The following is a 12520-nucleotide window of genomic DNA, read 5'->3' as shown; positions in this document are numbered from 1 at the left end:
GCTAGTTTAGTGCAAACCACACAGGTATTCCAATTCCTAGAAGCAGCAGACATCTGTGCTAAAGCAAAATTGATTCCACTAGACAAAATACAACATGGCAGCTGGTGAGACAAAGAGAACCATAACAAATTATGGTTATGTGTTTAACATAACTGGTCACAGAAATGGTATTTGAGGTCACTATGTTATGTGGCTCCAAACTTGTGGATAGGTCCTTTGGTTCTGTCTTGTCTTTCAATCTGTTTAACATCTACATGAAACCTCTAAGGGACTTTGCTTGCCTGTGGATTTTTAGTTAGGTATCAATATGTAAGCAATACCTAGATCTCACTCTTCCCTACCCACCCTCTCTCTTTTTTCTAATGCCAAGCAAGCTGCATAGGTTTTGAATAGTTACAATACAGTGGTGCCTCACAAGACGAAAAGAATCCGTTCCGTGATTCTCTTCGTCTAGCGGTTTTTTCGTCTTGCGAAGCAAGCCCATTGACGGATTAGCGGATTAGCGCTATTAGCACTATTAGTGTCTTATCAGCTTATCGGATCAGCTGATAAGTGGCTTAGCGGCTTAGAAAAAGGGGGGAGGGGGAAAAACCCGCAGGAACTCGCAAGACATTTTCGTCTTGCGAAGCAAGCCCATAGGAGATTCGTTTTGCGAAGCACCTCCACAACGGAAAACTCTTTCGTCTAGCGAGTTTTCCGTCTTGTGAGGCATTCGTCTTGCGGGGCACCACTGTATATGGTTGCTATAATAGACTAGAAATGGACTACGTAATAAAATGAGCCCTTTCATGGATCACTGCCTTGTTGTGGTGAAGGGGCTTGAATAAGTCCAAGAAGCTATGAGCTATGCCGTGCAGGGCCACCCAAGATGGACAGGTCATAGCCGTGAGTTTAGACTAAATGTGATCCACCTGGAGAAGGAACTGGCAATCCACTCCTTATTTTGCCAAGAAAACTCCATGGACATAAAAAAGGAGAAGCTTTGAGAAGAAAGTTTTCAAAGCATGCTCTGATTCATGGGGTCACGGAGAGTCGAACACGACTAAGACGACTAAACAACAATTAAATGAGGCTTAATCCAGTTTAAGGGTTCTGGAAATTGCAGCTTTGTGAGGGGTGAACTACAGTTCTCAGGATTTTTAAAAGAATGTGTACTTTAAATATATAGTGTGTAATTGTCAGATGTCATAGAATGATGACATACTTAACAACTGTCCTGATTTAATAAGGAAATCCTGTTTTGGGGCACTGTGCTTTCATGCAAGTCATGTGACGCGTGTGGGAGTGCAGCTATAAAAGGCATGCATCCCAGTTTTCCTCTGGGACATGTTGGTGAGGGTGATTTGGGTGCTGCTGTTCACAGGCGTAATATGGCAATGCAAGCTGGGGTGGATGTTAATTGGGAAAGAAGGTTGAGCCATTTGAGGACTGTCCCTTCTTCCAGTCTTGGGGAGACTGATGGTCATGTTTGCTATCCCTTGAACATGAAGATGCTGCTGGTTAACTACAGATGGGGAGATAATAAGACCGTGGCAATCAAGGACTTGGTTGTGGTTGATAAACTGATCTGGCAAGTGTCAGAGCAGGAGTTGGGAATTGGATCTGGCTGGAGGGCTGGATGCAGAGCTGCCCAGCCTCATAGGCCATTCTGACAGGTGGGTGGGACAACCCACTTGTCAGTCACCTGATATCAGTTGAGTCAAAGTTCAAGCACTAAAATAAGAGATAAGACTCTGCTGCTGCCTTTTACCATGGAACTACTAGTTCAGGGACAGGATGGCAACATTGATAGCATAGGAGTACTCATAGATCTGGCCTTGTGGTGTTTGCTATAGCAATCTAGCCCAGGTGCTGCAATGGGTCAGTGTATTGGCTGTTAACCAGAAGGTTGGTGATTCAAGCCCACCCAGGGTATAGCTGTGGGCAGGATTCCTGCATTGCAGAGGTCTAGATCAGGGATGTCCAACTCCTAATAGACTGCAATCTACTCACATTATAAAAAAACTGGTGATGATCTACCCATTGTTGTTGGATAGACCAAAGTTGAGCTTTTTTTAGGAAGCCAAAGTTGTTGAGCTTTCTTTAGGAAACCACAGTTGTTCCACCCCCTTTTGTGGTGGGGGGGATGGAACGAAAAAACTGAGGGGCCAAAGCTCTACCAGGAAAACCCTCGCGATCTACCAGTAGATCACGATCTACCTGTTGGACATGCCTGGACTAGATGATCAAATGGGTCCTTTCCAACTTACGATTCTGTTACTCTGTTAAGAAGTGCGTTTTCAGCTGATGTGCCAATTGCACCCATTCCTGGTACAGCCAGACCTTGCCATCACCTTAGATGAATTGTTTCTTGATTAAATTATTGTAATGTGTTCTGTGTAAGAGCTACCACTTGAAAATGCCTGCTACCTTTTGCATTTTAAAGCTTAATAGAATGAAACAAGAAGCTTAGGGTATTCTCTGGGCATCATATCCATCTAATTTCAGGGGGATTGGTCCTCACTAGAGAAGCATTTAAGAAGGAGTAGATAGCCAATAAAACTTCACATGATTTTGATAAAAATGGAAGTGGGAGCATATTAGTCTTGATCAGAACAAAAACAAAAGTACTGGTCATAGCTGTCAACTTACAGATTTGAAAATAAGGGAGCAGCAGCCTTGGAAATAAGGGACCAGCAGCCATAATAAGGGACCTGCAGCCTCACCTGTTCCAGGCACTCCAGTCTTCCTGTCCTCCTGCAGTCTGGTCAAACTCATGCTGGTAGCTTACCTTAGAGAACACTGTCCAACCAACTTTGTAACCAGAGGTTCAACTGAATAGAATCTGAATCACATGCACCACAAGGCCTATGCAGCCTCAACTTAAGATGGCTCCCCGGCCTGGCTTTGCACTGCAAAGTTTGCAGCAGCACGTGCAACAAAATGCCGTCCAGCACTCAAAAAACCCCTCAGCTTGCATTAACCCACAAGGCATGCAAGCTCCGCCCTCCAGTCGTTCTTAGACTTCTTATTGGGTGAGCAACGCAGCCAAGCAACACAGTTGGAGCCTCCCTCCTCCCTGGCCGGCAGGGAGGGAGGGAGAGGAGCTGCTTCCTTTGAAATTTAAGGGACATCATTTAAGGGACATCCATCAATAAGGGACAGCAGCGGGACATGGCGCTGGAATAAGGGACTGTCCCTTCAAATAAGGGACACTTGACAGCTATGGTACTGGTTCATACAGTGCATATTTACTACATGGGTTTTATATATATATACCTTTACCTTTATTTACTACATCTCTGATTCATGTAATTTATTGTCTGATAGTTGATAGTTGTGACAGCCTTTTTAACCACAACCAAATCCTTGATTGCCATGGAGCATGTGGTTTGTATTATAAGGGTCTTGTTTCAATCCCTGGCATCTCCAGTTAGAAGGATTATTTACATGGAATCATAGAATTTTTGAGTTGGAAGGGACCCCAAGGGTCATCTAGTCCAACCCCTGCAATGCAGGAATCTCAGCTAAAGCATCCACAACAGAAGGCCACCCAAACCTCTGCTTTAAAACTTCCAAGTGTGAGGTAGGTTAGGCTGGGAGGCAATGACTGGCCCAAGGTCAACCAGTCAGTTTTGTGGTTGAGTTGGGACTCTGCCCCGCCCCTAACCACATTTACATGCTTGTATTAGCAATAGAAACACACCTGTAGCCTTGAACCCTAGATGACTGCTCCCAGACAAACTAAAAATTCTGGCCTAGATGGACAAATTGTATAAACTGGCACAAGTAAACTTTCAAAATATAAATATTTATTAGCAACAATAGTGCAAAATATCTATTTTCATAGACAAATTCCCCGATCATCAGATTCTAATAGGACTCGTACTGCTCATGAGAGTCCTACAAGACCACTGTTGAATACAGAAAACCACTTTGCTGGTCAGATCCACTAAGTCATATATTATTTTTAATTTTGTCATTATTTCATTAAATGTATTCAAATTGCATGCTAACCTTTAAAACTTTTGCAAGATGGTGGCATCCAGCTGCATGGACATGTTCCAGTGTTTCTATTTGCAGATTATGATCAATACAGGAACAACACTGTAGAAATATTTAATGATGAAAAAAATTGTGAGAATTATCTTGACAACAAATAATTTTCATTACAATTCTCAAAGCATATTGTACTAGCATGTGCCAAACTCAACAGGAGCCTATCTTTTCGGGCCATAAATGTTGCCAGCAAATCTGTCCATTGTGTGCTATCACTGCTTGGCAGCTCAAGAAGATGTCATCAATTGCTAGAAAACTAGGACACCAAATTGAACACCCGTGCCTGCTATTATTCTCCTGTATACATGAATGTGTGGGTATGGAAATCTGTGCCAGCAGCATACTAGTTTCCTGAACCCACTGTTTCTATTTCATCTGATGGGCTAGAGCTAGGTAATTTCAAAATGCCACCTGAGGTTGTAGACTGGAGACAATACTATTGTTTGAAAGGGAGTTGGAAGTAGTTTGATGGAGGCATTATGCAGGTGTATTCCTTTTGTCCAATCTGCCATAACCTGGGAATCTTTTTTAAATAATATTTTTATTAATTTTCACAATAAACAAAATCATTGCATTAAAGAAAAAAAGAAAAAAACATAAAATAAAACATTTAAAACAACTGTATACACACTTGTGGATTTAATGTTAAGTGTGTATAACCTGGGAATCTTGAAGTGTGCAGAAGAGGACTATGATGAGGTCCAGCTGTTTCCTTAAAAGGAGAAGCACCAACATCTTATTAGTGGCTCTGTGACAGGAAAACAATTCTCCTACCAGGGTTTTGAGTTCTGGCATCTCTCAGGTGGCCATTGTTATTATAAGAGAACAAGGGTGAGTTCTGGCATCTCTTTTTTCTAGAAAAATAGCACTTTCTCCCACCATCCTTAGACTCTGATAACATGTGCCATACAACGCCTCTGTCTCCCCAGCCTTGCAAAAGTCAAAGTATACAAATAACATGAAGGCCTTTTAATTAGCCAACCAGAGCCTACCACACTTCAAGTCTTGCCCAAGGTCCTGTTCTTGCCTTATCTCAGTTTGGGCTTGACTTGTTTAGAAACAAGGTTTGTCTAAGCTTAGAAATAACATGCAAATCTGACAAATATTTCATCAGATAGGACAGTGGGATATGTGTACATACAAGCAATACTCTTGCTTTCAAACTTCAATTCTTTGTGGCTTGGAAATGTATAACTGATACTTTGGAGAATCATTTTTGTTTTCTTTTACCAAGCTGCAAACAGGGACGAGGGTGGCGCTGTGGGTAAAACCTCAGCGCCTAGGACTTGCCAATCGCATGGTCGGCGGTTCGAATCCCCGCAGCGGGGTGCGCTCCCGTTGTTAGGTCCCAGCACCTGCCAACCTAGCAGTTTGAAGGCACCCCCGGGTGTAAGTAGATAAATAGGAACCGCTTACCAGCGGGAAGGTAAACGGCGTTCCGTGTGCTGCGCTGGCTTGCCAGATGCAGCTTGTCACGCTGGCCACGTGACCCGGAAGTGTCTGAGGACAGCGCTGGCTCCCGGCCTCTAGAGTGAGATGAGCGCACAACCCGAGAGTCTGTCAAGACTGGCCCATATGGGCAGGGGTACCTTTACCTTTACCTTACCAAGTTGCAAAACAAAATATGGTTGTTATTGTGCTAAAGGTCTCTTTGCTAGCTTTCCTGTGTTGTTCCTCTATTCCGAGCAACTCTTGTATGTGTACTTTCATTTCTGTTATGCCTAATCTCATAGATCTCTTGGTGACTGGTTCTAGTGCTGAAGAATATTTGCCTATGATCACATGACAAACAATTAAAGTCAATGATGCACACAACTGCTACAAAAGTTGTATTGTTTGTGTGTTGCTTGATCCTGATCATTGCTTTACTTGCAAAAGAATACTTGGGTAATTTTCTACAAACAAACTGATTTTCCTGTATTTGTGTGTCCACTATGTTTCAAACAGCAATGCTATGATGGGTATTAGACATAATTCTATTATACAGAATTTTTTTATCATAGCTTTAATACAGTACATTTCCAGTGAAATTCAGTTTATGGGCCGAGTAGGGGGCAAAGGTTGCCTGCAGGTAGATTGCCATAACTGATGCTTGAGACCCACCTTATTTTTCTGCTATGGTGGAAGAACCATCATATCTTTGCCCAGTAGGCTATGCCTACTGCAGTTTGGTCTGAGACTGAAATGAACCCAATGAATTCCTCATGTACAGATGCACTCTCCTCACTTTCTTCCACAAATCTTACACCTAGAGAGTTGTTGTATGCAAGAAATATCTGCTGTTTCATCTGCTAAAACTGAGAAATTTGTGGAAGCATCAGTCTTCACAACAATATCCTCTCTTGAAATTCGGCCACACAACTTGATTAATTTGCTTTGTGTTCTTGCAGAGGGGTACTTAGCATTGCCCACCCAAGTTTCTAGGGTTTTTTGAAATACCATATCCCTTTACTCAACATGAAACTGTAGAAGGTCTGTCATGTTACCTGTGGTACTGGTCTTACCCTAAAGAGAAGTAATGGTCTAAAGAACAATGCTATATGACCCACAATACACAAGAGTTGATTGTATACAGTACAGTGTCTGTTTATTTTCCTGTTTAGCTCTTACATATGACTTATTAAATTGCTGTTCAGTTGACACATGTGTCCCGTATCCCTTGGACTACTAGCTAGGGAAATAAAATGCAATAATGACATATAGGTCCTTTCAAAACAGCAGTGAACACCAACAAATGAGACTATTTAGAAAGCCATGCATGGCAAAACGCTATTGGACCCATACTATGATGCTTAAATACATAACTTTTTGTAGGGGGTCTAGGTTTGTGAAAACCACTCTAAAGCACCTGATACAAGATTTGCTTTCGGTAGTTCCCTATATCCAGCTTTTTCTGCTATTCAGGTTGTACAGTGCTAGTAGCTGCCTCAGTATTTTCATTTGGGATGTTCTCATGCCCTGCCCCTACCAGTACCTCAATATTTTCTGTCTTTTAGGTGCTACTTGCATGATATCCAGTGAAGCAGTATGTTCAGTATGTGTCTGAGGCTCACTTGGTGTCTTCTGCTTTTTGAAGTAGCTGATATCCATACCTAAACAAACAGAAACAGCTCTCCTTTGCTTTTTCTCTCTAGCAACCATAAATAGCAAACCCTTGTGCCTTCTTTCAACCCTCACCCAATCAAAACAGTAGCACCAGAGCAGGATATTTGCTACCCATTTCCTGAGGACCTTTTCAGGACTTTCGGTTTCTATTTCTTGGGTTACTTTTGGTTTCTATTCTTCTTTTCTCCCCATGTTTATTGAAAGTTCAAAAAGGACATAATTATATGTGTACTAAACATAATGAGATGTAAATAAAAGAGAGAAAGAAAAAGAGAAACAGTAGCTATGTAGAAGGGAAAATAAAAGGGGGGGGCAAAATTGTATACAGTCGAACCTCGGTTTTCGAACGTCTCTGTTGATGAACATTTCAGCTTTTGAACACCATAAATCTGGAAGTAAATGGTTTGGTTTTCGAACAAGCCTCAGAAGTCAAACGTGTCACGTGGCTTCCTTACTGAGTTTTCTGTACTGAGGCTTCCGTATCGAGTTTTCGGTTTTTGAACGTTTCAGAAATCGAACAGTCTTCCGGAAGGAATTACATTCAAAAACCGAGGTACCACTGTACTTTACAAAGTTGTTATTGTACTGCACCAGATCTTAACCTATTACAGTACTTGTAAGAATGGATTCCAAATATCATTGAATTTGTCCATGGCAAGTCTGTGTTTATATGCAAGTTGTTCATATGTTACGAGTTTGTACACATCTTCAATTCAATCATAGAAGGGAGCCCCATTTTTATTTTTCCAGTTCATCAGTATCAGTCTTTTTGCTGTGGTAAGGGCATGGAGAGCCCACTTGTATTGTCCTTTTGTACGGTTCCATGTGCTGGGTATATAATTCAAAAGAATATTTTGCTCTATAAATGTAAGGTTGTTCCATACAGTTCTGTTGCTAGTTTCAGTTACCTTCTGCCAAAAATCTTTCAATATAGGACAATGAAAAAACATATGTTTTAGAGAAGCACTATCCCTATTGCATCTCCACTTTTGGTTTCTGTTCTTGGCCACTGCTCACGTACTCCTCTCGAAAAGCAGGACCAGGTGCAGCAGTACTCTGGACCTCCTTACCTGGTCACAAGAAAGGCACCACAACTCATTTGTTTATATTATCATTGTATTTCTAGGGTTTCTAAACCTTGTAACATCTGTAGAAGCAGCATCCTTAGATCACAACAAGCATTTTGAGCTGCCTGCTCAGGAAAGTGCTCCTCCAAAAAAGTGCTGAGTTCCAGTCTAGCAGCCACTTTCAACAGGAGTGGTCTTGTTGACTAGCTGGCATAGGAGTCAACTCCTAGAGGCTGAGGGGTGTTTGGCTCTCCCAAACAAAATATTTGAGGAGCCCTATGGAACTTGCTCCAGAGGACGCAGCAATGGCTACCAACCTGAATAGCTTAAAAACAAGATTAGACCAATTCATGAAAGGAGAGGGCTATCAATGGCTATCAGCCATGACGGCTATGTTCTTCTTCCACAGTTTAAGGCAGCAATGCTTCTGAACCCTGGTTGTTGGAAACCTTACCTTTGCTGGCTCACCACTGTGATGAGGCCAAGGCCTCTGCCACCTCAAGGCCTCCACTGAGGTCCACTGCTGCTGCAGACATACTTCAGGAAGCCGGGCTTCACTTCTGGAAGTGCAGGATGGTAAGTTGGCAGGAGGCAGTGGGCTGAGGCAGCCTGCACACTTGCAGGTGTGTGGGTGTGTGGCAGCGGCAGTGGGCCAGGTCAGGCGGAGGCTGAGCGCGTTGTGTGGGTCACATCACAGGCGCATGATGCGCGTTGCCCATGTGACGTCACACACACACATGATGCTGGGACCCCACAATCTGGTGTGCAAGTTGGCGCCTCTGCTCAGCGGCGAACTATGGCTAGCCGTGTGCACATCCCTGGCAAACACCGGTTGCCTCTGCTGATGCTGAGGATGCCCCAAAGGCGAAGCTAATGACATTGTTGCCCCTCGTTTTAGGCCATTGCAATCTCATGGAACATTTCACACACAGTGTCTTACGCGGGTGGCCTCTTCTCCCGCCCCCCTTTTTGTCTCATTCGCCCCTCAGCCCAGCTTCGCCTGCATTTTGGCAACGGCTTCGTTTTCTCCCTCGGCCGCATGGCGCCCAGGGCTAGCTTGCTTCAGCTTCCCGCGCCTATGTGGCCCGGGCTAGTAGCTCTTGGCCTCCCCGCCCCTTGCTTCCCTCAGCTCGTAGATGTCCTAAAGGCGGGAACGGGGGGTGGGGAGGATATGGGAGGTGGCGGGGCGGGTGGGAATAGACATATATATATTTGTCGTCGTTTATAAGGAGGTGGAGCGCGGGCTTGTGCTGTTCTGCTGGCAGCGAAGCGGGGAGGAGGAGGGGAGGCGGGAGAGCTGGTGGGACAGACTGAGGTGGGTGGAGGGGGCGGGTGTTGTGCGTTTTCCTCCGTGAGCGCCGCCGAGCAGTTGCAAATTTCCCCTCAGCAGCGTGGCCAGCCCAGGAGCACCCCAGCCTTTCCCAGGCAGCGGCAGCGGCCAGGGAGAAGACCAGACGTCCCTGCCTATCACGAGCCTTTCCCCCTCAGCCCCGGTTGCCGCCTCCGCCGCGGACGCCTGCCTCGCCGCGGGCCCCCTGTGCCCAGTTTGACGGCGCAACAGGACGAAGAGGGACGCAGCCCGAAGGTTCAGCGGCGAGCCCGGCACCGACCTCTTCCCTCTCCCAACAGCACAGGCAGAGTCCTGGGTGAGTCGAAGAATCCGGCCTCCTCCCCACGCGTTACATTCACCCTAGGAAGATGCAGGGCAGCCCCAGGGATGCATGGCAGGTTTGCAAGGCTGCTGCATTTGGTCAGGGGAGGGATTGTGGGAAAAGGGAGCGCAATGCTCCTTGTCTCCGTTTGTATTTATCGCGCTAAATAATCCCAGCAGCAGCAGCAGCAGCAGCAGGGATCTGGCAAAGTTTTGCATCTCCTGCGCTTTTTATTGAGGCTTTTGTGAAACGGGAGATGCAAAGCAAACGGTGTGTTGACCAAGTAGAAAGGGATGTCTCAACACCCAAACCTTCCTTACTATCTCCCCTCCCTTTTCTCCTTCTCCTTCAGGCTGGAAAGAGTCATGACAGCTGAAAAGACTATTCCTATAATTAATGGCAAGTCAGAGGATGCTCTGGACCCCGAAGCCTCAAGTACCAACTTGGTCCACAGTAACGATAAGAAAGTGCATGAAAGAGGCCACTGGAACAATAAGGTTGAATTTGTGCTTTCTGTGGCTGGGGAGATTATTGGGCTGGGAAACGTGTGGCGATTCCCGTATCTCTGCTACAAAAATGGAGGAGGTAAGGTGGCATCATGTGTAAATGCATAGCTTTCATGCCCTAGGGAATCGCCAAAAGGTCTGTGTGCTTAATGTCAGGAAAAAGAGGTTTTCTCAGTGTATGCTAGCATTCAGGCAGGTGTGAGCATGGCATGTAAAATGCTCCACCTGCAGTATGGAATTTAGATTAATGTAGTGACTGTGTAGAGTCATGTTGATAAAAGGACAGGTTTGTTGGCTAGACTGAATTGAAAACACACCATGCAACCCCTTTGAACTCTTTGAAAGTGTTGTTGTTGTTTTTTTAAAAAAAACCTTTAATGACAAATATCAGTTTTGGCTCTCAGGAAGGAGGTTTCTTTTCCTAAAGCTTGTTGCTGGTGAATATTATAGAGTTTAGACAAAATCCATGTTAAATGTCTCCTAGCAAAGCAGTGCTATCACATGGGTGTTTATTGTGGGGTTAGAGTTCCTCAGATATTCAGGTATTTAGCAGCATTCACATGTTGTTGGGTTCAAAATGTCAGACTGTATATTTTGCACATTTAATCCAGATGTACAATTTCTAAGGGATATCCGATGTTAACAACAACACACTTGTTGCTAACATTCTATCTGCAAATCTCAATGGCCTATTTCCAAATTAAGCCCCATCTAGAAGCACCCAAATAACATGTGCATTATGCAGATCTTTTATAGGCAGCAACATACTTCTTTAACTGCATGGTGGACAGTGAAGAAAGAAACTATTATATTGACTGCATTTGTGTGTTTGTGTGTGTGCATGCACATATATTTGCTAGTCTTTAAGGTGCCACTAGACTTTTTGTTAATATAACTTTGGAAAGTATTACCGGTTATACTGTCACATATACTATACTCTATACAGTTATAGAGATTTTATGTTGCATACTGAAGTTATGTTCACAGTGCAACCTTAAGCATATTTATTCAGGTGGAGTTCAATGCTGTCTTGGCATGGTGTTGGCACAGCAGCCTCAAGTTTTTGTTTTTACAAATTAGGTAGACTTCATTTGTATTGCCATGGAGCTCTGTGATGACCACTGGCTTTAAATAGCTTCTAAAAGTGATTTTAAGGTCTGCCATTGGCTACTAACCATGTTAGTATTCAGAAATATAAACATCAACCACAATTCAACACACAGTGAAGTGCTTTTATAAGACCATCAATTCTCTGTGTCAGAAAGAACCTCTGAATGCTGTTCTTGGGACAGTCAACATGGAATGGATAGTTCTCTTTTGCTTTGCTCATTGTAAACAGGTGTTAATATATCTGATGATCGATTGAATTTTCCATTTTTTAAACATTTGAACAGTAATTCTTAAAGTCATGCCACAGTAAATGCTGTTTTTGAAAGTGTTTCAATAGTATTTTGCTATGTTTCATTACTCTGTGTGTGTTTGGGGGAGAGGTGACTGATTCTTGAGAACCACAAGTCTAGGATGTTTGGGATGAGTAGAGCTAGTAGCATGGTTCTTTGGATCCTGTCCTGAATGCTAACCTTGATGAACTTCTGCTCTGTAATAGCACAAGGAGGCAAATATGGTCAATGTTTTCAAAGGAAAAGAGGGTGGATTGTAAACCGAAGATGGGACATACTGCTACAGCAAACTCTAAACAGTATTCAGTACAGTACTGTGATATTGTGAGGCAGGATGAAATGTAATTTGGATTAGGTATTATCCTTAGATTATTAAATGACAAAATATTATAGATAGTATCTATTCTAGGTATATATTTATGGATCACATTCATAATAGTAACTACCATGCAAGAAACATATGTGCCTATATGCACATATGATCAATGATAAGAAAATGCATTCTCTAGACTACTGGTTCCCTAACTCCCCTGCCCTGCCCCCATCATTAACCACTTGAAATTGCTGAGGCTCTTGACAGTTGTAGCAATTATAATGCACTGTGCTAGATGCTGATTGATTTTCATTGAACTGAAATTGCAATACAATAAAAAATAAGATATAAAAGAAGTAAGAAAATACAGTTTAAAATGTAAATTAATATTTAATCCAGAGGCACTGTGTATCACCTTAATGAAGTTCATGGAATACTG

The 12520-nt window shown here is 43.3% G+C and overlaps 1 protein-coding gene across 1 annotated transcript in view; it reads left to right on the top strand.

The window, feature by feature from the left end:
- The first annotated feature begins 9473 nt into the window (after window positions 1-9473).
- Window positions 9474-12520, top strand: part of SLC6A11 (solute carrier family 6 member 11) — a 101544-nt gene continuing 98497 nt past the window's right edge. Inside the window, exons 1-2 of the mRNA XM_081176679.1 lie at window positions 9474-9856; window positions 10215-10447. Of these exons, the coding sequence (XP_081032805.1) occupies window positions 10228-10447 (220 nt within the window). The 5' untranslated portion in view covers window positions 9474-9856; window positions 10215-10227. The remainder of the gene's footprint in view (window positions 9857-10214; window positions 10448-12520) is intronic.

The sequence above is a fragment of the Podarcis bocagei genome (genome assembly GCF_964188305.1).
Source record: "Podarcis bocagei genome assembly, chromosome: 2".
Classification (NCBI taxonomy): Eukaryota; Metazoa; Chordata; class Lepidosauria; order Squamata; family Lacertidae; genus Podarcis; species Podarcis bocagei.
The sequence above is the reverse complement of the archived record's forward strand: the minus strand, read 5'-3'. Positions and strand labels throughout refer to the sequence as shown.